At 46.6% G+C, this 26214-nt stretch overlaps 1 protein-coding gene across 2 annotated transcripts in view; it reads right to left on the reverse strand.

Annotated features, from left to right (window-relative positions):
* Positions 1-26214, reverse strand: part of DGKG (diacylglycerol kinase gamma) — a 213117-nt gene that overhangs the window by 22158 nt on the left and 164745 nt on the right. For both annotated transcript variants that reach the window (XM_063722379.1, XM_024245332.3), the window contains one exon: positions 18507-18684. In XM_063722379.1, the coding sequence (XP_063578449.1) occupies positions 18507-18684 (178 nt within the window). The remainder of the gene's footprint in view (positions 1-18506; positions 18685-26214) is intronic.

Below are 26214 nucleotides of genomic sequence, written 5' to 3' on the forward strand. Positions count from 1 at the left end.
TCAAAACTCAGGTCAAGTGTCATCAACTTCCAGAAGTTCAAAATGAACTTCAAACTTCTGTGCCTGCTGTTTGACTTAGATGCTCCTCTTCAAACTCTCCCAGGTAGATATAGTCAAAGAAACAACAAGGAAGATAAGGGCATTGATGATATTGGCTGTGGGCAGGAGATGGCTGCAGTAATTACTGTGCCACAGGGTTTGGGTTGAATAGGAAAGGAGATGGACTGAATGAAAAGGGAGAAGGTGAGTAAGAGACTTAAGGAGTTCTAGAAAAAGCTGTTCTGAGACAGTGAAAGAGAGGGTTGGGGAGAGGTGCTGTGAACAGCACTAGCTGATGACAAATTTCACCTGTAGCCCCAGTGGTGGGCAGCTGAAGTGGATGGTGGAGGGTGGGATTAGAGTCTAGGAGAAATGAGGCTAGGCCAGTGGTTCCTAAACTTTGCTGAGCGTTAGAATGACCTGGGGAGCTTTTAAAAACAATAATGCCAGGTTGCACCCTATACCAATTAAATCAGAATGTGTGAGCATAGAAGCTAGGCATCAGTCTTTGTTTTTAAAGATTTCCAGATGATTAAAAAATGAGCACAGTTTGGGAACCACTGGGCTAAGTTATTGGGTGGATCATTCCCATTGGTCAGTGGTTCTCAAAGTCTGGTCCTGGACCGGCAGCCTCAGCATCACCTGGGAACTTGTTAGAAATGCAAATTCTTAGGCCACACCCCAGACCTACCCAATCAGACAGTCTGGAGTTTGGACCCAGCAGTCTGTGTTCTGACAAGCCCTCTGGAAGATTCTGAGGCGTACTTAAGTTTGAGAACTTGGGCCTTAGGCAATAAAACTGCCCAAAATATATACAGAAGTTGGAGTGAAGAAGAATGTCAACAAGTTATTTCATGACTGCTTTGATCTATTGCTATTTCAATGGAAAATTTGAAATAATAATATTGACCTCAAAGTGGGGTTATGAGATTTAAATGGCAGACATGTATGTGAAAGTGGCTGGCACACAGTGGGAACCCAAAATACATTAGTTTCACTTTCCTTTTTCTCCACATTCACCCTGACAACTCTCAATGGTCAGTCTGTCTACCTTCTTAGAGCTGTGTACAAGAGTCCCTAGGCCATAATATTAAGGCTAAAAACATTTTCTTAAATCTTCAATGTTCCTCATAGTTTTACACTTCCTGTAAAGGTCAGAACTCCAGATGAGCTTAACACTGATGGGTAAAGGCTAGCAGAACACTCTGGGGCACATCTGACATGTCCAGTCTTTCTTTGGGAACATCTGGAAGCCAAAACAAACAATAAAAACAAAAAACAAAAACAATGTTCCTTAGCTAGGTGTGCAAATATCCCTCTGCTTGGACAACTCCTGTTTAGCCTCCTGGGATGCCCCAGGCACCATGCTAGTTCCTTCTTCTGTGCTTAGATAGTGGATCTCACCCAACAACTGTCTCTGTACATATCACTCTCTTAACTCCATTGTGAGTTGAAGGTAGGACTGTGTTCTTGTTTTGTTTATCTTTGTATCTCTAGCAACTAGACCAGCCTTTGGCATATAAAAGGTTCTTGATATGTGTTTGTTGAATAAACTGAATAATATAGATGCTTTAGAGCCAAAGACTTTGACAGGTTTGGCCAGAAGAAGGAAAGAGATTATAATCAATAATAATAATAATAACTATAGTTGTCTGCAGTTATCAATGGGGGATTGGTTTTAGGACCCCTGCAAATACCAAAACAGATGCTCAAGTCCCTAATATAAAATAGTGCAGTATTTGCATATAACCAGTGCACATGATCCTGTTACTTTAAATCATCTCTAGCTTACTTATAATACCTAATACAATGCAAATGCTCTGTAAACAGCTGTTGTGCTGTATTGTTTAAAGAATAGAGACAAGAAAAAATGTCTACATGTGTTCAGTACAGGCATAACCATCCATTTAGAAAAAAATCTTTGATCTGCTGTTGGTTGAAGCTACAAATGCAGAACCCATGAATATAGAAACCTGACTGTACTTGCCCAGATTGTACTGGGTAACAGGCTTTCCATGAATTCACTCATGTAATCTGCATATAACAGTCAATTTCTACCCAGCCTGGTTTTTGCCTCTCTCCTTTATTGCATAATTTTTCTGTCCATTCTCATCCCAGTTGCTTTTTTTTTCCCGATATTTGGAGTCTTGCTCTGTCTCCCAGGCTGGAGTGCAATCGCACGATCTTGGCTCATTGCAACTTCTGCCTCCTGGGTTCAAGAGATTCTCCCACCTCAGCCTCCCAAGTATCTGGGATTACAGGCACCCACCATCATGCCCAGCTAATTTTTGTAGAGATGGGGTTTCACCATGTTGGCCAGGCTGGTCTTGAACTCCTGATCTCAGGTGATCTGCCCGCCTTGGCTTCCCAAAGTGCTGGGATTACAGGTGTGAGCCACTGGGCCCAGCCCCTGGTTGCTTTTTTGCATTAGTGAAAATTCAATCATTTAAGAGGCAGGAGAATCTCTGGGTGTCCTGATTTGGGCTGTTTTTTTGCAGTGCCTTTGGGAAGTGTGGGATATCCTTAGCTTAAGAGAATGCTTTGCTACCCTCAATCCCACCCCCACTCCACTTCCCCTTCCATCAGCACACCCGGGTTCAGGTCTCGGGGCTGCCATGGAGCAGCCCAGGGAATCAAACAACCCTGAATGGAGGAGCAGGGCCCCTGACTGTGTATGGAGCCAACAGAGTTTCTAAACCATACCACCATAGTGGCCAGGAAGCCTGCCCCATAGCTTAGAGCATCTGTGTCATGTGATAAACCTGTGGGCCCTGTCTGTTTACCTGGGTTATAGCAGCACTGGCGTGCTAAGATGTTAGGTGCTATTGTTCGGGCTGGAATCCTGTCAGTTCAGTGTGTAACACTAATTAGCCAATGCTAATGTTGAGCTCTTACCGGCAGGGGTATGCATCTGATTCATTTGAAATGCAAACAGGAATTTGTCACTACTTAATAAATAGCCGCTGATAGAAAAACTGGAGTCACAGAGGTAAAGAAAAAAGCCAGGAAACTCTACACTAAGTTCTTGAGGATGGGACTAATATCTTAATTGCTGTGTCATTTAGGGTAGGTCATTTGTTCTCTCTGAGCCTGTTTTCACATCTCGAAAATAGGGGCTATATTAGTCAGACCAGGCTTCCACAAACAAGCAGCCACAGGCTGGGGGGCTTAAACAACAGAAATGTATTTTCTCACGGTTCTGGAGGCTGGAAGTCCAAGCTCAAAGTGCCAGCAGGGTGGGTTTCCTCTGAGACCCCTCCGTTTGGCTGGCAGCTGGCTGCCCTCTGGCTGCCTCTTCACAGGGCTGTTCCTCCATGCATATGGACCTTGGTGTTTCTCTGTGTGTCCAAATCTCTTCTTATAAGGACACCAGTTGGACTGGATTAGGGCCCACCCAAATAACCTCATTTTAACTTGATCACCTCATTAAGGCTCTGTCTCCAAACACAGTCACAGTCTGAGGTGCTGGGGGTTAGGGCTTCTTTGATGCACAAATTTTTGGGGGACACAATTCGGCCCATACAGGGATAATCATAAACCCTACTTCACTGTGTTATTTTGAGAACAAAAGAGATAAAGAATATGAAGGTGTTCTGTAAAAAGCCATGTCCCTTATCATTGTGCTACTGAGAAGCTGACAAGCGCTGGGTGTGTGTGGGATCCTCTTAACCTCCTCAGAAAGAAAAGACACAAGCCCAGCTCTGCTTACAGTGGGGCCAGATTCAGTCCCCACAGTCTAGACAGGTGAGTGGGAGCTGGCAGGCCTCTTTGCAGACTTAGCCCACTAAGGCGGTGGCAGGCATGTCCTCGGGCTCCTCTCCTGCCTCCAAATTTCCATGGAGATGGGCATGTGTCCTTGGTGGGTCGGGCACTCAAAGCCCAACAAAGCTGGGCACTGCTCAGCTCCTCTGAGCCTCCCAGTTGGACTGGTCTGCACAGATGAAACACTGCTCCTGGCGAAAGAGCTTCAAAGCGCAGTTCAAAGGCAATGTAGCCTGAAAAAAGCCTAGGGGTGGAGAAATGGAAAGAATCCCTAAAGACTGTTTCCTGATCTTCTGCAGGGGAAGGGGACTGGGGTTTCCCAGGAACAAACGAGTGAGTAAGGAAGGAAAGCTCTAACTGGTCCATCTTCATCCCCCATGTTCCCGCCTGGCCTCTCAAAGCACCAGGCCTTCAGGCATCCCAACCATAACTAAGCTGAAGAATACTCTGTGATTAATGATTTCCCCAGAGAAACTGACCCTGTCATGAGGAGAAAGGCAGAGGGCTTATTCCTCGGTCTTCCATGAACCAGCACAGAGAATGTACCCCCGTGACAGGTTGTGAAACAGCACGAGCTTCGGACAGAGTTGGGTCTGATCCTGTCACTTGGGAGAAGACTCTTAACTTTTCCGAGTCTGCCTTTTATCTGGAAAATGTATTAATAGATACAATAAGTCACTGGCAGGGTTGTCTCGAAGTTTAGAAGGGATGCTCTCAAGTAGCTTGTATGAATAGGATGGGATCAGAGCAGCACACAGAAGGCCCTCAAGAAACACTTGCTCTTACTGCGATTTTATGTTTCTTTAAAAAGGGATGTACTCAAGAAGTTCCATCTTTGCTACACAGTAAGTGCATGGCCTTCTGTAGACGGTAATTAATGTAACTTAGAGAAAGTTATGGAGGAAGAGGAAGGCGATGAGAGGGAGGGAGGGGAAGGATAAGTGAAAAAAAGGAGAAGGTGGGGGGAGGATTCTGAGAAAGAGAAAGGCAGAGAGATGGTAAAGAGCAGAGATATTACGACCTTGAGAATTTAGGGTGACTTGCCCCTCTGGCAAGTGAAGCATCTTTATTCCTTTTTTTTCTTTTTACCGCAAAACAGGGAGGAAGCTCACCCTTTTATTTGAAAATGAACTCCCCTCCTTTCCCTGCGGCTGTGTGTGTGTGTGTGTGTGTGTGTGTGTGTGTGTGTGTGTGTGTGTGATGCAATCCCACAACCATCCAGGTTGCCTTCTCTTGTTCCTGGGCTGAGCAAGGTGGGAGCAGAGCAGGTTCTAGACACCTTTAAGGCATGGGTTGGATACTCTTAGGCCAGTTGGGTACCCCGCTCCTTTGTGCCATGCCCTTGTCACACTGGCTTGTGGGTTTCTGCTACTGTCAGGGCTCTGTAAAGCCCCATCAAAGCATTCAAGTGGCCAGAGGGCATCGAGTGGCCTTTGAGTCTGGATAATCTCACTGGGAAGGGTTAGGAAGGAGAAGCAGGGAGAACCACTGCCTTCTGAGGAGGAGAGGGCCTGCAGAGCCTGAGGGAGAAGCAACGTGTGGGCCCAGCAGGCAGGACTGGAATTGTGGTGTCTGTTCCGGCTCTGTCTACTTGTGTGACCTGGGAAAATCATTTCCCTCCTCAGGGCCTCAGTTTCCCCCAGTTGAGGGTGGAGGCATTCTATCCCTGAGGTCTATTTGTGCTTTTCCAGCCAAGATGGAGGTTGGATTTCCTAATGGGCTGAGTCAAGGGCAGACGGGTAGGAGACCTCACCTGTCCTCACACTGTGCAGAAGACAGAGCATTCAGTACAGCCCTACACTGAGGCAAGAGAAAGTGTGAGCGCCTGCACACAATGGCCATTGTTGTCGGTTCCTGAAAACCTGCTTGTGTGGTGGGTGGGGTGGGAAAAATGTGTGCTCCATTCTGTGTGGCTTTATCTTCTGGGATTCTCCAGGGCTCCGATGAAGGCGCTGTATGTTGCGGGAGGTGGACTTTGAAAGCTCTGTGCATGAGGGTCAGGTGCTTCAGAGGCGGACGCAGTGCGCCGGCAGAGCTGTGTGGTGGGGGATGTCCCAATGGCTCTGAAGCAAGGGTCTGACATGAGCCTGCCTCTAAGAGAAGCCAAGGGTGGGGATGTCCTTTAAGGCCTGGGAACAGTTCAGCAGAGCTATGGAATTCTTGATCTGGTGGTCCCAGTGAGGTCCAGTGCTGGGCACAGACTCCGCAGCCTAGAGCTTTACAAAGGACAGAAGCAAGAATCGACACATGGGATCTAATTAAACTGAAGAGCTTCTGCACAGCAAAAGAAATGACCAACAGAGTTAACCGATAGCTTACAGAATTGGAGAAAAATGTTGGAAACTATGCATCCAACAAAGGTTTTTCTTTCAATCTTTGTGGCAACTCCATTAAAAACTACTATCCCAACATAAAAACAACAACAACAAACCCTTCAGGCTCAGAGGCTAAGGAACTTGCCTAATATCAGATAGCTGGCATACCGTAAAGCTGGAATTCAAACCAAGGCCCGATTCAAAAAATAAGCTCATTTGAAAGGACGCAAGGCAGAGACAAAGTACCTTGCAGTGACAGGGTATCCGAAGGCAGGGAGGTGAGCTTGGGTGGGGGTGAGCCTCTTCTCATCTCCTCTCAGGGAAGCCTTGGCTACATGATCTTATTAAATGGAATGCTGAATTCTTTGGCTTGAAGGTAAAATGCTAGTTGGTATATTATCTGGCATTACTTTACCCACTGAGCTCAGGAATCTTATTCCGGGTACACTGTATGTAATAAAATAAATCAATTACTGGTAAGATTTTCCAGCTTAACTCAATCCTGATTCTCAGGCATGGCATATATAAGGTACATTCCAGAGATCTGCACTGGCCAAACTAATCACAGCTCAACAGGCTGCCTACAGCACCTACTATTGAGAGATCATCTTAGAAAGATCTTATAAGGGAACTAATCACATTCACTAAGATCATCTCAGATTCTCCAGAAAGGCAAAGTTGGAGGAGAGTCATGACAGGGAGGGCTTTTTCTGGTGGTTGGGTCAGTGTTGGCCAGAATGGGGGAGGTGTGGGAGGGTGTTGGGTGTGTGTGGAAAGAATCCTATGTTTGGAATACTAGGATTTGGGCTCTAGTCCCAGATCCACCAGCTAACACAGTCTTGGATAGGTCAATTAACCCTCCCTGGGCCTTGTTTTTCTAATCTATAAAGTATTCCTCAGGGGTGTTGTAGGGGATTAAAATGAGACGATGAATGTGAAATATTTCTGGCATCTAGTGCTAGATCCAAGTAAGTGCTTAACACATGCTGGATGAATAGACCTGAAGATGAAAAGAGATGGGCGCTGGCCTCACGCTGGAGGTGCAAAGGGGCAAAGGTCCCTGCTGATGCCTCTGCTCTGCTAACAGAAGCCCCTGGTGATGGAGAGAGGTTTGGGTGTGGAGGCAGCAGGAAGAGGCTGAGCTTGTTGGGAGAAGGAGCAGGGGTCCTGCTGGCTGGTTTGTGGGGAGGGACGAATCACCTGTGTGACAGTGTCCTCTGTCCACCCCTTACTTACTGTTGGCTTTGTCCATTCTTCCCCTTTGGGTTGCTGACTCTCAATTTGAGGCCTTGGAGCCATAAGCCCACATTCTGCATTAGTCTCCTCACTGGCCTTGTTACCGCCAGGTTCTTTCCCTTCCTTCTCATCCAAACTGCACATGACTCTCAGATCCTATTGCTCCTGGCTGAAAAACCTTCATCTCTTCTTATTATTCAAAGGATCATGTTCAAACTCCATGAACGGTCTCCATCTCCCGGTCTTTGCTACTTCTGGGTTTCAGTGCCCAGTCCATGTTGCCTTTCTGTTACTCACTGTCTTTTCAAATCTTTTCGAGCTCCCAGGACTAACACACATGCATTTCATCTTGTTCATTCATTTGTTCATCAAACATTTGTTGATCACCTACTAGGTGCATTGCATGGTGCTGGGCAGCTGGGGCACATATTCTGAAGGGGAGACCTCCTTGCCTCCCACACTCTTACAAACTCATCTCTTCCACTCCATGGTGCTTGCTTATTATGCCAATATTAACACGATTGTTCTACAGATATTTCTTACATGTAGATAGTAGATTGTCAACTACTTCAGGCGTGGACCATATTGTACTCTTGTCCCCTCCTCTGCAGACTTGGAGCACCTTAGATACTTGAAGACAGGTTTGAGTCCAGGCTCTATCGTGTGTTATCTGTGTGATTTTGACCCAGTCACTTAATCCCACTGAGCTTCAGTGTCCTGAGACATAAAGTGGATTAAATAATTATGCAATGGCTTTGTCCCATAAGTACGTATTCAATAAATAATAGCCCAACACATATTTGCTGATTAAGAAGACTAAACACTGCTATGGACTGAATGTTTGTGTTCCCCTCGCCCCATATTCACATGTTGAAGCCCTAATTTCCAATATGATGGTATTTGGAGGTAGGCCCTTAGGAACATAATCATATTATGAGGGTGGAGTCCTTGTGAATGTGATTAGTTCCTTTATAAGAAGAGACTGAGAGAGATGATCTCTCCGCATGAGGATACAGCAAGAAGCATCCATCCGCAAACCAGGAAGACGACTCTCACCAGGAACCAAGAGTGCTTGTGGCTTGATCTTGGACTTCCCAGCCTCCAGAACTGTGAGAGATCAATTTCTGTTGTTTAAGCCACACAGTCCATGGTATTCTGTTACGGAAGCCCAACTCACTAAGAAAAACACTTCTTGCACCAAATAGAAACAGACCACAGAGAATACCAACATTCAGGCTGTGCACAGCATGTGGCCAGGATGGAGTTTTGCTGTGGGATGGATCTTAGGTGGTGCTCAGTATGAAATGGTCTATGAATTCTGCAGGGGAACAGAGACCAATCTGGGGGTCAAGATGGGCAAGTGCAAGAAGGAAAAACTAAGGTGTCTAGTCTTGCCAAAGAGCCTAGCCTAGAATTTTCTTCTGTATGTGAAAAGTGAAATGTTCCTTGGCTCTGTGGTTCTATTTTGAGCAGCAAACCTCCTGAGGCAGGAATTAAGTTGGAGTTCAACTCCAGCTCGAACCTGTGTGAGCAAGTTTTTCCTCTGCAGATGCTGAGCAGCCTCCTGAGGCACATTTCCACCTCGCCAGGCCCTCCCAGGTCTTGGAGAAGGGAGTGGGAGAGGGGAGGAGACACAGCTGGAGTCAGAGTCTTCTTCATTCAGACGTCAGCTGAGAAAGAGTGAATGATTGCTTCACTTGAATTTCCAGTGAATTTGAGTTGGGTCATGACCAGCCAGAAACTGGGAGGCTGGGGTCGGGTTGGGGCGGTTACTCTGGGGTTTGTAGAAAGAATTGTACGTTTGGAATACTAAGACTTGGGTCCAGTACCAGATGCACCAATTAGTGTGACCTTTGATAGGTCAGTTAACCTCCCTGGGCTTCCTTTTTCTAATTTATAAAATTTATTCTTGATATTCTTTGGAGGAGAAACCAGACCTACCAGTGCAGTGCTTCTCAAAAACTTCAGTGTACGTGAGATCGCCAGCAGATCTTGTTGAAATGCAGATTCTGCTTCAGCAGGCCTGCAGTGGGACTTGAGAGTCTGCACTTCTGACACACACCCATGCTTCAAGGCCAAGGCTCCTGGTTCATGGACCACATGGCGTTCTAGTGCAGGGATTGACTAACCATGGTTTGAGGATCAAATCCAGCCTGCTGTTTGCTTTTGTAAATAAAGTTTTATCAGAACACAGCCATGCCCGTTCATTTAAATATTGCCTATGGTGGTTTTCATGCTAAGTGGACAGAGCTGAGTAGTTGCATCGGAGACTGTATAATGCACCTAGCCTAATTATTTTAATAGTTACTACATGGCCCTTTACAGAGAAGGTTTGCCAACCCCTACTGTAGAGGACTGAGGATTGGTCTGTGTGAGCCAAAAGATCTGCATTTCTATCTGAGTTTGGCTAAGGGCAAGCCACTTCACCTTGCTGGTACTCACTTTCCTTATCCAGGGAACAAAATAATATCTACATTTCCTTATCCAGGGAACAAAATAATATCTACATTCCTAGGCAGCCTGTGATTCTGGGATTTCAGTATTATGTAGACAACATCATAGTTTCTATAGAAATAGGCATCTGAGAACCACGTTGAATGGCCTGCATTTGGAAGCTGCAAAAACATACCTGGCTTAACCCGGCAGAGTCTAGCAAGTCAGATCCTGCCAGATGCCATGAGAGGTCTGTGGAAACAGACCACAGCTACTTTCTGATGTAGAGTCAGTTGGGAATAGAAAAGGGCCTGAGAGGAGAGAAGAGTGAGAATTGGAGGCTGACCTCCTGAGCTCTAGTACAGGCGGATGCTGGCAGAGGGGCCCTGGCACAGCACGTGCCAGCATCACTCACACAAATTCACTCTTGCTGAGAGACCAATTCAAAAACAATTCCCTAACTCACTGCTCCATGTGCCCCTGACTGGGTGCATTTGGTCAACCAATATTAACATGCCCTTTTGAGGCCTCCGAGACTCTGCCAGGCACAGGGATATAGAAAGGATTATGACATCTGGGGCCTCTGAGGGCCTCACAGTCTGATGGGAGAAACACCATGTAAATAAATAATTATATGAGAGTTCCTCAAGCCAGCCGTGAAGGGAAACACATGACTCTGGGTCTCCAGCTTGGGCAACAGGTGAGACATCAACAAGGCAGGGAACATGGGTACGGGGAGGAGGAGGCAGTGTTTTTAGGAGGGGGAAGGATGTGTAAAGATGGGGAAGATAATGACTAGTTTGGGGCATGTTGATTTCAATGTGGGCTGCTTGAAGGACTAAATGACAAAGCTGTGATTTCCTATGAAAAGCAAAACAGCGTCTCTGTAGGCCTGCAAATGTTGAATAGGAATGACACGTATGTTGCCATGGTTACTCCCCAGAGCTGAGAAGAGTCCCAATGCACACACCCATAGTACTTCTGGGGCTCCCTAGGGGTCACCTGCCTTGCTCTGTCTCAGCCCACAGGAGAGACCTGGGCCAGAGAGGATCTCTGTTAAATGCAAACTTTTAAGGAACATTTTTATTTTCTCTAAACTCGGAAGAGTGGTGGCTGATCATTTCTCACTATGACTGTCAAATCTCCACTGAACAGGAAAATTGGGAATCTACAGACCTGGACAGCTCCTGAACCCCTGAGGCCACATTCTGGTATGGCTTCATAAAGGTGAAAAGAAAGCCATGAGAAACAGTGAACTCATGCTCACAATTATTTTGGTGTCTCAGCTGATCTCTAGTTCCTCACCTGGGAGTATGAATCTGAGATGGCGGAATGGCATCCCATTCCCTTGCTTTGGGATTCAGGGCATAGTCCATACAATTAGTGAGAATCCACATGGGCACAGTGCACAGACAGATTGAACCATATGTGCTTGCAAAGTAGCAGAGCCAAGGTATTGCGCTTCCCAGGTAAAGTGTCCACATCTAGGAGGGCAGATCTGATGACTGCACGTATTTGCCTGAAGAGTGCTTGTGCCTGCTCTGCTCAGTTGGTTTGAGTGCTAGGCTAGTGAGGCCACAGGCATGCCTATGAGCTACACACTGGCTTGCTGGCCTTGCCTGGGCTCTGGGTAGCTAAGCAATTCTTAGCACTTAGCATAGTTCCTAATTATATGCCTGTTTATGGGATTATTTTATTGAGGCCTGGCTGGCTCCCCCACTCCCAATGGCTATAAAGACTATGTTTGTTTTTGGTTTTGTTCACCATTGTACCATGGTGCCTGGCACTTGTTGGGGGCTTTGTAAGTATGTGTTGAATAAACTGACAGGAAGCCTGTCCCCACTGCTGGGAAAATGACTCAAAGTGAACACTACCGAGGGTATCTGTCTCCCTGTCTTTGTTTACCAAGAATTGCAAAAAGTATTATCTAGTGAGATCCTGGGGAGATTTTGTGCTACCAATTTATAACCTTCTCTAGTAGCTGGGTGTGGTGGCTCACAGCTGTAATCCCAGCACTTTTGGAGGCCGAGGCGGGCGGATCACCTGAGGTCAGGAGTTCGAAGCCAGTCTGGCCAACATGGCGAAACCTAGTCTTTACTAAAAATACAAAAATTAGCCAGGCATGGTGGCGGGCACCTGTAATCCCAGCTACTTGGGAGGCTGAGGCAGGAGAATCACTTGAACCTTGGAGGCAGAGGTTGCAGTGAGCCGAGACTGCACCATTGCACTCCAGTCTGGGCAAAAAGAGAGAAACTACCTCTCAAAAAAGTAAAATAAAATAAAACATTTTCTAGGACACACCATTTGCAGTTCAAATAGGATTGTCCAAGAAATCACTGAGAGGAAAGTTGCTTTAATATCAGACAGCCAGAGGGGCCAGGTGTGGATAACACAGGCTCAAGACCACTTCTGGCTTGAGACTGAAGGCTGGATAGGAGCAGGCATGAGGATTAGTGAAGAGTCTGAGGAAATATGCAGGAAGCCTCTGCATTTATATTTTAGGCTGGGACCACAGAGAAACAATGGCATAGCTCCCCAGGACTTTGCTCCTCAACCCCAGGGGGACCGACCCAGCCTTGTGCCATGCCCTTGGTGCTTCCCCAGGATCCAAGACTGGGCACCGTCCCCTTCCCCTTGCTTCACTGGACAGCCAGCTCAGGTGGAACTCCACATGCGCAGCAACAGCCAAACATGTGTAGGCACAGAGCCAATATATAACCCTAGAATTACAGGTTGCTACAGCCACAGGCAATTTAAAGATAATAGATCAAATCCTGGAGCCGTAGTCAAAAGAGTGAAATTCTAAATTTGGCCCTTTTCTTATAATAGTCTAAATACCTTCCCCCACACCTAACAATAATTCTGATTACTGCTGACCAAGGGCTCACCAAGTTCCAGGCACTCTGCTCAGTCCCTACATGGATGATCTCATTTAAACCTCAAAACAAGGCTGAGGGAGGGAGACCATACTTGTTTTCCATCTTGTAAGCGTTGAAATGGAGGCTGGAGATGTCCAGTGACTCATCTAATCCATGGCTGGTGGTGAGAAGCTCTGGGTCTTCTGAATTCTAGTTCAATGGTGAGTCCCTACTCTACCCTCTCTCAATTGCAAGTCCTCTAAGCTATATTTGAATTACCTATTTGAAAATGGCCAGCATGTCTTACTTATCAAATGAGTTTATAATAGCTCCATGAAATTAAATTCTCAGCCTCACAAATACTCACATGTAACTCTAAGATTTTTTTTTTTTCTAAAGATTTTTCACTAAGTACCTGTTCCTGTCCTGCACCAGAATCTACTGCCCACTGGCAAACTGGAGGCAAGATCCCTTCCCCTCTCTCCCCTCTTCCAACAAACGTTTCTGTAGAACACATGTGAGCCAGGCAGGGTGGGAGGCTTTGAAGGGGACACAAAGATAAAGAACACTTGATCCTCATTTTCCAGGTAATGGCAGGGAAAACATATGATGAGAACACACATGCCCGTGACACAGGCCGACTTCTGATCAGCGTACTGATGAGATAGAAGGCAAAATTAAGTGCTCAGGGAATTCACAGGCTGGGCTCGCTTCCAGCAGGGAAATGGCCATTAGGTAGGCCTTGCAGAGGGAGCAGAATTTCAACAAGTAGTTGTGGAGCCTTTCCTCAGACTGGGTCTAAATACTTCCTATTTCCTGAGTGCGTGGCTGATGCAAGACACACAGTAGGCTCCCTAACACATTTTCCAAACACTAGCCACTTGGGCTAGGCTAAGAGTCATGGGCTTGAATCTTGGTTCTGATGCCACCACTTACCCTTTCTCTGGGCCTTTGATTTTCCCCAACTATGAAATAGGGATATGGAGGAGGCTGGGTATAACCTTGTTCATGGGTTTCTGGTTAGGATTACACTAAGTTAATACATGCGAAATTATTTGCAAGCCAAAATGAAATAGAAATACAAGAGACTGTTTCTCAGTATTCTTATTGTTGTTACAAAAACTAAAAAATAGCAAATTCCATATGATTCTCATGTAGCTAATAACCTTTTTTTGGGGGGCGGGGTAACTACTTGAGGCCAGGCACTGGGGATACAAAGATTAATAACACCCAGCCTCCATCCTTGGAATCTGGAAGGTCTAGGAAAGGAGATAGTAGGTACAATTGGTAATATAAATTTAATGTGCTACGACAAAGGCTGGGCTGGAGTTTGGCAGGAGCTCTACTCTTTCTTTTTTTTCTTTTTTTTTTTTTTTTGAGATGAAGTTTCGCTCTTGTTGCCCAGGCTGGAGTGCAATGGTACAATCTCAGCTCACTGCAACCTCTGCCTTCCAGGTTCAAGCGATTGTCCTGCCTCAGCCTCCCGAGTAGCTGGGATTACAGGCATGCGCCACCACACCTGGCTAATTTTGTATTTTTAGTAGAGATGGGGTTTCTCCACGTTGGTCAGGCTGGTCTCGAACTCCCAACCTCTGGTGATCCACCTGCCTCGGCCTCCCAAAGTGCTGGGATTACAGGCGTGAGCCACCATGCCCAGCTGAGCTCTGCTCTTTCTTAGTGGTAGTGCAGGCGGATAGTAATGCTTAGGACAAGAACTTCAAATGTGAATCAACTGGCGTTCTCCAACACAAAATAGAATTATAGGCTTAGGGACATTTTTTTTTTTTAGGTTTGAGCTTATTATACTATGTTCCAGGCACTTTCACATCCATCATCTTCCTAATAAGCCATGCATTATTATGCCAGTTTTACAGATGAGGAAGCTGAGACTCAGGGTGGTTGGGTAATTTCCCAAGATCTATAAAACTAGAAGCATAAAGGCAAAATTTAAACCCAGATTATCTAACTGTAAGCATGGGGCTTTTCCCAATACCCCTTATTGCTTTCTTATCAGACAATGTTTCTATAGAACCCAGTCCATGCTAATCTTGAATGACCTTCTTACTCGGATTGTTTTTCCAGGAGAAAGACTAATCTTTGATGGAGTGCAGTGGTGTGATCTCAGCTCACTGCAACCTCCGCCCCTTGGGTTCAAGCAATTCTCCTGCCTCAGCCTCCCTGGTAGCTGGGATTACAGGCATGTGCTACCACGCTTGGCTAATTTTTGTATTTTTAGTAGAGATGGGGTTTCACCATTTTGGTCAGGCTGGTCTCAAACTCCTGACCTCAAGTGATTCGCCTGCCTCGGCCTCCCAAAGTGCTGGGATTACAGGTGTGAGCCACTGCGCCTGGCCTGATGAGAGAGATTTGACAGCAACCCCTCCCATCATCATTTCCTCTTCCATTTCCTATGATAAACTCATTCCCTCCTACTGCGTTCTGATTTCTCTCTGTCCTCCAACTCCAACGAAACTGCCAAAGAGGTAAGAATCGCAACACATGAAGAGGCTGCAGACAGAGCTCTCTGCCTCCTCAGCCACTAGCCTATAAATCCCGGGACAAAGTACACTGAGAGAAGGGAGAAATTTGAATACCATTCCGTCCAGGAAAGAGTCCACATAGACCAAAATCTGACTATGCCTTAATTTTGCAGAACTGTAAGGAATCTTAAAATATAATTGTCAGACTTGCTTATTTTACAGATACAGAAAACTGAGACCCAAGACGGGGAAAGGACTTGCCTCAAGTCACACACTAGCGATAGGCAGAGTCTGGACTGGAACTCCAGTCTTCTGACTCCCAGGCTAATGGTTTTTCACTAAAATACGTTACCTCTTTAGCTTTTCCCATTAACAACTCAACTTACATGAGATCATAGCCCTTTCAAGAAGAAAGCTCAGTGCTGGCATCTCTGCAAAGCCCAGAAGTCAGTGCCCCACTCTGATCAGCTGATGTTCTCATCTAAAGAACAGGAAGTGGTTTCACTTCTAGCTCTGAAAGCACATTGTAGGGGTGAGAAAGGGGGATTTGGGGAAGAGAGTTCCTGTACATGATAGTCAAAAGCAATCAGCAGACACTTTGGTCTTGCTTGAAGAAGGGGAAGATGTAAGGTCAGACATGTAAGGGGAAGATGAAGGTTATCCTTGATCAGCACATGATCTCATCAAGAGCTTCCCCCAGCCCTAGGGTGGTGGAGAGTCGAAGTGGGGAGTGGGCAGGGGGGAGGGTGGTGGTGGGGATTCGGCTCTGCTCATTCCCTTCTCTGCTCTGAGGGAGCTAGATACCACAGTGGGGGTTGAGATAGGAGCACCAGGGTAGGAAAATTTTCAGGAACTTGATACAACCTTCAATGCTTCCCCTACCCTCCGTTAGCACCCACAACTTCCCCTGCCAAGGGAGGAAGGAGGAACACATTATTCAGCTTTATACACTGAAAAGTTTACTGTGTGAAATAAAGGGGACTTAAGAGGTCAACAGAGGCCGGGCATGGTGGTTCACACCTGTAATTCCAGCACTTTGGGAGGCCGAGGCGGGTGGATCACCTGAGGGCAGGAGTTTGAGACCAGCCTGGTCAACATGAAGAAACCCCATCTCTATTAAAAATAGAAAAAAGTAGCCGGACGTGATGGAGCACGCCTGTAATCCCAGCTACATGGGAGGCTGAGGCATGAGAATCACTTGAACTTGGGAGGAGGAGGTTGCAGTGAGCCAACATGTGCCACTGCACTCTAGCCTGGGTGACAGAGTGAGACTCTGTCTCAAAAAAAAAAAAAAAAGAAAAAGAGGTCAACAATTCCTGAATCCTCTCTTAAAGGACAGAGGTGTGGAGATGATGTCTCCTGATGACCTGGCCTGGAATATAACAATCTGATTGTCAAATAGATGGGTGTGAAACAAGAGAATAACTTCCCCAACCCCCGCCTCCATGTCAGTGGAGTTTTGTTTTCTTCTAGTGGTGGGATCACAGCCCACCTTAGCACTAACAGCCCGGGACATCAAAGCACACAGACACACAGCCATGGAATGCCAGGCATGGGAGAGACTGCGGGCATTTGCCTGTAGCAATGCTGCTCAAACCTGGCAGCCCATCAGAGTCATCTGGGGAGCTCATTAAAATTGAGATTCCCAGGAACCAGCACAGAGATTGATTAGGTAGATCTAGGCTGAGGTCCACAAATCTTCATTTTCAACAAGCAGCTGGTTTAAGAACCAAGGTTCTGGTTCAACCCCATCCATCCACCTATCAAAACTTTGATACAAGATACTGCTTTTACAGTAAAGAAAACTGGGGTGCCAAAAATAGGTTAGTAGCAGGACTTGGACTAGAATTTGGTCCCCTGCCTGCTGATATGGTGTTTCTGCCAGTGCTCTTACACCTGGCTTTCTCCTCCAGCTCACCTGTTCATTGAGGACCTGTGAGGACCCGTGAGCCCACAGGGGGAATCAGCTGCCAGGAGCTTTGATTGAATCTCTCCATTTGGATCACTGGTGGAAAATGGCTACTTTTGGGGCTGGGGTAGAGGTGGTTTTAAGGACATTCTCAGAAAGCTGTGTTTGTATTCTGGTGAGTTAAAAGTGGAAGGCCCAGCTGGTGGCCTCTAAAGCATACTACCCAGTTGTTCCAGACAGAAAGAATAGTTGGTTCATGGGAGCAGCCTGCTGTGTTGGAGGAACCAGAGTGCCGGAGGCAGATTGAGCAATGGAGAGAGTGGCAGAAGAGGAGGTCTGGTAGGTAATGGGAGGCCAAAACATACGGGGCCCTCCAGGACACGTGATCTTTGGCTTTTTCTCCAAGCCACTGCAGGATTTTGAGAAGAGGAGTGTCATAACCTGACTGCTCTGATGTGGTGGTGAGAATAGGCTACCTAGGGCAGTGAGATAGAAGCAAGGAACCCAGTGAGGAAGCTTTGCAGTAATCCAGGGGACAGAGGATGGTGGCTCAGATCAAGATGGCAGGAATGCAGGTGGTGAGAGGTGGTTGAATCCTGGATGTTTTTAAAAAGTAGAGCTAACAGATTTTCTGATGGACTGGCTGTGAGATGTGAGATAAAAAGGGGAGTCAAGGATGATGCCAAGCATTTTGGCTCTAGTGATGGGAAGGCTGGAGTTACCAACGGAGAGAAAGAAGGCTGTGGGGTGTGGAGAAGGTTTGGGGGAGGGACGGCAGAGCTCTGCATTGGACATACCAAGTTTGAGGTGTCTGCTAAACACACAAGGGAAGTACGACACAGGCTGCTGGACATAGGAGCCTGGAGCTCAGGGAAAGCTGGAGACAGGCTGGAGGCATCATGAGTAAGCACATGGTATTTAAATAAAGTGTCATGACTGGATGAGGTGATCAAGGGATTAAGCACAGACAGTGAAGAGAAGAGGGTCAAGGACCCTGCCTGGGGATCCTCCAGCATCAAGAGGTCAGAGAGAAATGAGACCGAGAAGGAGTGACCAGTGAGGGGGGAGGAAAACCATGAGCAAGTCAAGTCCTAGAAGCCAAGTGGACCAAGCGTTTCCAGGAAGAGGGAGTGATCAGCTGGGTCACATGCCACTGACAGCTGTGGCAAGATGAGGGTTAGGAACTGACTATTGGATTTAGCTATTGGAGAACCCTGGTAACCTTGACATTGGCAGCATTTGACTCTGAACCTCATGGAGCCCCACAGCTTGACAACTGACTGTCACCCTTATTGTGAATTTTTGTCTTCTGGATTAAGTTGTAAATTTTGCAACATCGGATGACGAGTCAGCGTATCCGTAGAGCACGGAGTCCTTGCTTGGCTGTGGGGCCTTACGAAGCCCGCTGACACCCACCTGAGGGCTGCTACCACTGGGCATTGACCTAAAACAATTATCCTCATTCCTGGCTTACCTTGAACGCAGAATTTCAGTTCTTTGGGGTCAGTGACACCCTTCCTGCTTTCCCGGATCACAGCCCGGTTCTTCTTGTTTTCTCCCCAGAGATTGGTGCCTCCGTACATGCTGGGAATGTTGAGAATGGCAATGCCTTCCAGGAAGATGTTGCTCAGGTCCACCCCAACCCCATCACACTGGAGGACAGAGAGAAAAGGCCATCTGTTAGTGTCCTCCGTGTGTCACAACCCAAGGTGCTCTGTGTGTGTGTGCGTGCATGTGTGTGTGTGGGGTGGGTACTCTCTTAAAGGATGTGACAGGTCCTCAGCCACCACCCTGCCACTGTCAGAAGAGAAATCATGGGCAAAGTCGCTCAGACTTAATGCTTTGAGCACTGCGGTGAGATGAGAGATCCAGTCCTGGTCAGCTCCGGGGAAGACAGCACAAGACTCCAGGGTCATCTTTAGGTCTAGAAGTGCTTTAGGGCTGGTTCTCAAGTCAATTGTCAAACTGTTCTCCAGTCTAATCTCATTATCATCAATCTTGCCCTTTCCTAACCATTAGAAGATTTAGTGGAACCGAATTCAGAACCTCACAAATGACAGAAAATTCAGAACATAACAAATGACAGAAAATTTTCTTTCTTTTTTTTTTTGAGATGGAGTCTCGCTCTGTCACCCAGGCTGGAGTGCAGTGGTACAATCTCGGCTCACTGCAACCTCCACTTTCCGGTTTCAAGCGATTCTCCTGCCTCAGCCTCCCGAGTAGCTGGGATTGCAGGCACCCACCACCACGTCCGGCTAGTTTTTGTATTTTTAGTAGAGACGGGGTTTCACTGCGTTGGCCAGGATGGTCTCGATCTCCTGACCTGTTGATCTGCCCACCTCAGCCTCCTAAAGTGCTGGGATTACAGGAGTGAGCCACCACGCCTGGCCAGAAAATTTTCATTTTACCCCCTCCTATTTTATCTCTCTGTGAGAAGCACAAGACTTTAACCTTTGGAAGGCTTTCAGAATCTGCCTGTCTCCTGTATCTGTATCATAAATGCAATTTTGGCATATGTGTTTGCTGAAGGAGCAGAGTTTCTTTATCCAATCTCCACAACTTGCAGTCCCCACCAGGTACGAAAAGCCAGAAGGCTTGAATTTTCACCTCACATGTCTATAAAGTCAGCCCACTTTGGCATCGTGCTTACCAACACAGCAAGAAATATCAGCTCTGATCCTTGTTCCTCAGATAGTAGGTAGTTTATTTCACTTACAGAAGCAAACACTGGACCCAGAGAGTTGAGCTAAGTTATCCAAGCTTGCACAGCTAATAAATAACAGAGCAGGGATTCAAAGTTGGGGGATTTGACTACAAAGTACATGGTCTTTATGTTGTTTATTGTGAGAAAGAAAAATCAAACGCATACAATAAAAACCCACTATCTCTGAGGTTACATACAAACCCAAACTTCCAGAGACTTATCAACAGAGGAGGACTAGAAGACTTGTTGCCATTCATAGTGACTCACCTCCTGATTTCTTTGCAGTTCTTACATTATGTTATCTTGTTTCCCCAACTACGAGATGGCATACAGTGAGCAACTCTGGTAACTGCGAACTCATTTTTTCACTGGAAAGTTCTGATAATTTGAGAGGTCTCTTTATGTTGATCTGGATTCTCTCTCACTCTTGTTTCCACTGGTTGGTCCTGCTCTCCCTTCTGAACCCATACAGAATGACCCTCCTTCCTCCTCCATAGGCCACCCTCCAGATAGATGATGATGATGATGAAGATCACCATTGTGCACATGTATTCAGCACTGCCATCTACCACACACAATTTTATACACATCTCATTTATTATCTTCATAATAATCCTGTAAGTTAGTTACTATGACTATCCTCTTTTTACACTGGGGAAACTGAGGCACAGAGGAGGTTAAGTAACTTGCCCAAAGTTCACAACTTACAAGCGGAAGTACACAGATTTAAGGGCAGGTAGTCAGAGCCCAAGTTTTTTATTTCTCCTCCCTCTCACACTACCAGGTTGTGCCACCTCTGGACTGTCAACTCTCTTCATCTTCTCCCATGAGACTTGGTTTTCAGATCTTTTCCCATCTCAGCTGCCCTGTTTTGCACACACTCTAGTTTGTTACCCTGCTATTGGGCAAGGCCCCCAACATTGAAAACAACACCAACGATGGGATCTGATGGAGGCAGGTGGCTACCACACCAGTACTTCTTGTGGCTGAAATTTTATGATATTATCATGCCCCAGAAATGAGATGACGTGCAAAGCTCATGTAAGGGTTCAGCACGTCATCTATTATCATTATCCTTATCCTTATTATCCAATATGATAAAGATTGCACTGGCCATTTTGTTAGTGGCTAGAGGACAACATCACTTCAACTTAAATGGGTGGTCATCTTCATTGCCCAGATCATCTCATGATCTATTTTTCATCCAGTTCTTCGCCATTCTGAACCTGTGTAGATTTTAAAAAATAACATAGACATAAAACTTTACAATTATGTTAATTAATTTCATCTGGCTTTCAGCCCATGTTTCCTCTAGTCTACTCAGCTTACTTCCAATCTTCATCCTGTGACCTTTTGTCATAGCGTTCCCATCATTTGGGGATTAAGTCATTAATATGTGTGTATAAAAGGAAAAAACAGTGACCGAGCCCTCTCCTTGGTCAGTTTAACACCAAGCATTATGTGTTAACATCCTCTGGGGTATGGCTGCTCTATCGGAGCTGCATCTTCTGGACTGGACTGTCACCCAGCCTACTTTTTATTATAAGACAGACTGATGGAATTTAGAGATGAGAGGCACATAAGGGAAGATGCCGCTCATCTTTCATGCCTCATCTTTCATAAATGAGCCCCAGTGAGGTTAAGAAACTTCTCTGTGGTCATCTAACTTATTAGTGGTGGAGCTAGACATGTATCTAGGTCTCCAGACCTCAATCCTGTGTTCTTTCCATGAAAACATAAAACACTGTGCAGAGATCAAACAGCATTTCCTAAGTGACCACCCTACAACCTCTATTAGGAAAGGAATAAGATAACTCAATTAAGTCACCAATATCTGTGTGCAAAACCTAAATACTTGGTTAATAATCAATTCTAGAATCTTGCCAGGGATCAGAATAAAGTGTATCAGTCTGTGGTTTCCAAAATGTACCCTATTCTTATTTTTTGAATACTGGAGCCATATTTGTCTGCCTCTTATTGGCCAGAACCTACTCTGTTTTCTGGATTTGTCAAAGTGGCCCCTGAATGACATCTACAGGCTTGTCTGGCAACTTGGATTCAAATGTGTATGTGTTTTTCAAAGCCAGTTAGTTCTCCATTGATTTACCTTGGGTTCTAGTATCCACCTTTGGCATCTTTTCTTCCATTTTTAGTTTAAGGCCACTCTCTTTGGAAAAGATGAAAACTCTTCCAGAATGGCACAGTCCTGTTGAGCTATGCTTTCTATGTTATTTTTCGCTTCAAACGTTGTCTAGCAATTAGCTTGGCCTTCAGTTAGCCTGAAGCCAGGCTCACAGGTCTGAGTTGCTTTTGTATATTCCCACCTGGTAGTAGGCCCAAGCTCTGCCTTTGCGTGTATGTGTACAGTTTCCTGAAAGCATGGGCTCAACCAGCACTCTCTGTTGGTCACATTGATTGAAAAACAAAAACCAACTCCTTTTTCTTTTCTTTTCAATGTGATTCATGACTTCTTAGAAACTTATTTTGGAATGTCTTCTACCCTCCTATCCTTCATACACATATTCCTAATTACAGATTTAGGCTAGAGTCCCATTGGATCACACTTTCTTTTTTCTTTCTTTATTTTTTATTTTGAGACAGAGTTTTGCTCTTGTCACCCAGGCTGGTGTGCGGTAGTGTGATCTTGGCTCACCGCAACCTCTGCCTCCCGGGTTCAAGCCATTCTCCTACCTTGGACTCCTGAAGTAGCTGGGATTACAAGCGCCTGCCACCATGCCCAGCTAATTTTTTTTGTATTTTTAGTTGAGATGGGGTTTCACCATGTTGGCCAGCCTGGTCTTGAACTGACCTCAGGTGATCCACCTGCCTTGACCTCCGGAAGTGCTGGGATTACAGGGGTGAGCCACCGCGCCCAGCCCACACTTTCTTTTATCCTTATCACCCTCTAGATGAAGCAGCCACTTCCCCATCTTGGTTGTAGCTGCTTCTACATCATCTCAATTTATTCACTGTTGGTCAAAACATCCCTTTCCCTTCTGAGCAGTAATAAGAATAATATTAGCAACTCATGCTTGGTGAGAGCTTCCTAGGGCACTGTGCTGGGATTCACCCACAGTATCTCTTGCGATCTTGACATGAACATGATGAGGGAGGCAGCATTGCTACCCCCAACTGACAGGGGCTCTTAGGGGTTAAGATGCTTGCTCAAGTCTCCATAGCTTCCCACTCTACAAGATGGCAGAGCCAGGATGCAAACCCAGGAAGGCAGATGCCAGATCCTACGCTGGAGATGAGTCAGTGAGGCAAATCGGGATTTTTGCTGATGCTAGGCTTATAGCAAAATTAAACTTCCAGCTGTTTGAATAATTGAGATCTCCCACTACTGCTCTATCTTATAGAGTGCTTAGAGCAATGCCTGGCACATCAATGTTGGATATTAATATTATTATATCTTGCCTCCGCACCAGGTTTGTTTTTTAAAAAAGTACATCACCAGCACAGTCCTTGACAAATAGTATTCCACAAAGTCACCTTTCTTCCGTACTACAGTTTTAAATGTACCCTGTCCCCTCCATCTCTATCCATAGCCAGCTAAGTGTGTTTGCTATTACCTTGGTAAACGTTTACCTCCTCCTGGAAGAGCAGACAATCCTCACTCTGCTTTCTAGGTTGTCCCCTTCCCCTATTACCGCAGTGGGTCCCATGTAGATAGGGCAAGTAGAGGAGATGGGAGAAGCCTGGGGTCTGCTGGACGCTGATGTCCTCTCCTCTTGGAATGCACCTACTTGGAAAGTGAGAGCCAATGTAGTGTCTTGGAAAGAACGTGCCTGCCTGGGCTTGGAGGCAGAGAGACATGGGTTTAAATCTTGGCTCTGTCACTTGCCAGCGGTGTGATTCCAGGTTGTTTCCTTACCCCTCTGAGGTTTAATTTGTCATCTGTAAAATGGAGGATAGGAGAATAACATCTGCCTTAAGGGGTGGGTTGATTGGTGTCTGGAAGGCAGTAGCACTCTGTAACTGTCTGCATTATCATCACAGGTTCCCCAACCTCTGTGCCATGAGGCATTTATCTTCCTGAATTCAATCCCCCTATCTGAGGCTTTGCTGGAAGCATCTTAATGGCCTCTTGGCCCGACCCAGGCTGGTAAGAGCCTTGGCAAGCGCAGGCCTGCGTGCCCATTCTCCAGAGTTCCTGGCCTCGCGATCATGCACTGATTTCCTTCAGAACCCCAGGCCCGCTCTGGACGTGGAAGGCAGCCGCGCCGTCTGGGAAAGTGGAGCCGAGCCCCGGACACTGTCGGCCTAAATGGAACGCCAGCCCCGGGGCCCGCTCCCCGGCGGGTTCCCGAGCTAAATCCTCTAACTGTTCCATGACGTCATCGGCCCCCCTCCCCCTGCTCCGGCCCGCGCGGCCCCGGCGTGGCGCGAAGGAGGGTGGCGGTCCCCGCGCGCACCGTGGGCCATCCCTAACCCAGGACATGGCTAGCAGGCTGCCCTCCGAGCCGAGGCTGCGCTGGGCGGAACCAGGGATTTACAGCCCGGAGTGGGGCTGAAACAGAGCTCCTGGCCCGAGCAGAGAGCGTGCACACGCTTGAAATCGTGCTCCTGGGTGCGCCGGCGGCCAGGTGCCGGATGTCGGGCTTGGAAGCAGCGCCGGAGTCCGTCTGAACCCAGGCCCGGGAGGCCAGCGGCTGCCGGCCACGTTCAACTGTGTCCCCTTTGGGAAGACAGTCCCCCCAGTTCTGGTTACTTCCTGAGCTAAGGGTGGTGGTTTGGTGGAAGGCCGGTGCACAGGTAACAGAGACAAGGTTAGGAGGCAAAGCGCATTTATGTGCAAATGAAATGCACTAGGGAACTCGTCATCCTCTCCACCCCCGCCCTTGATGTCTCGATCCCTACAATCACAGAATTCTAGGCAGAGGCCGCCGACTTCTCCGCCCTCGCCGAGAGGGATCCGGAGCACCGAAGCTTCCCAGCCGGTGCCGGCGTTTCCGCGCCCTCCTGCTCTCCTGCGCCGCGACCTCAAAAGGGCGGCAGGCGGGGGCCCCTCCACTCCAGCCCTGTCGATCCTATTTCTGAAGGGCCTTAGGGAAGGAGATTCCACAATTTATTTGATGACCTGTTTCAGTTTTTAGCAACTAGGAAATTCCCCCTTCTTCTAACCTCGATTCACAGTGCCACAGATTTGGTTTGGACGCAGACGGTTCTGTTTATAGGCCTGCCACTCGGCTTTGTCTGCTCTCAGGAATGACCTCCGCCAGGCCAGATCGGAGGTGGAAGCCAGGACGCCGTAGCTCCGGGAGGCATGTGTCCCCTTTCTGCTGGAAATTTTCTCTTTCTTGGGTACCCTGCCACTGAGTTATTGTCCCTCCCATCTTCCACGACTCTTTCTTGGTCTTTCTTTAAAAAAAAAAAAAAAAAAAAGCCAGGCAATGTGGCTCACGCCTGTAATCGCAGCACTTTGGGAGGCCGAGGCAGTTGGATTACCTGAGGTCAGGAGTTCGAGACCAGCCTGGCCAACATGGCGAAACCCCATCTCTACTAAAAATACAAAAAATTAGCCGGGCGTGGTGGGGGACGCCTGTAATCTCAGCTACTCTGGAGGCTGAGGCAGGAGAATCGCTTCAACCCGGAAGGCGGAGGTTGCAGTGAGCTGAGATTGTGCCACTGCACTCCAGCCTGGGCGATAGAGCGAGACTCTGTATAAAAAAAAAAAAAAGTTATGGGTATTTTCAAACATATAGGGAAAGCAGAGAGAATAATAAACCCCCGTGTACCCCAAAACCCAGTCTGGGTAATTAGCACCTCTAGCAACAGGCAGCTAATCTTGTTTTAACTCTACCCCAGTTCACTTTATCACCACCAGACTGAACTAGTTTACAGCAAAAAAAAAGAAAAAAGAGTTACCTTAATACTATTGTTGCTCTTAAAAAAATTCTTTAATAAGTATCCAGTAGTTGTTCAAATTTCCTTGATAGTATCATTTTTTTAAATTGTTAGCTTGCCTGAAAAGTCTTTACATTGCATTTGTTGATATATATCTGTTAGGTCTCTTTTGATCTACAGATTCCTGTTCTTTTTTATCCTTGTCTTTTATTTATTGATGAAATGGGTCATTTGTCCTTACAGCAGTGCTTCTCAAACTTGAATGTGCATGCAGATCACTCCAGGGTCTTATTAAAATGCAGATTCTGATTCAGGAGGTCTGGGTGCAGCCCGAGACTGCATTTCTGACCCCCTCCTTGGTGACGCTGATGCTGCAGGTCCGTGGACCACACTTTGAGTAGTAAGGCTGTAGTGTTGCGCAGATTCTGGATTTTGCCAACTGCATCTCTGGGGTGTCTTTTAAACATAGTCTATCCCTTGTATTTTCACTAAATTGGTATTTTTAGATCTACAGGCTTGACTAGATTTAGGGTTGGCTTTTTGGCAAGATTACTTCATTAGTGGGGCTGTATATTTCCTATTGCATCTCATTAGGAAGCACATAATTTGGTTGTCTCTTTTTTTGTGATTT

This window comes from Pongo abelii, chromosome 2, assembly GCF_028885655.2.
Source record: "Pongo abelii isolate AG06213 chromosome 2, NHGRI_mPonAbe1-v2.0_pri, whole genome shotgun sequence".
Classification (NCBI taxonomy): Eukaryota; Metazoa; Chordata; class Mammalia; order Primates; family Hominidae; genus Pongo; species Pongo abelii.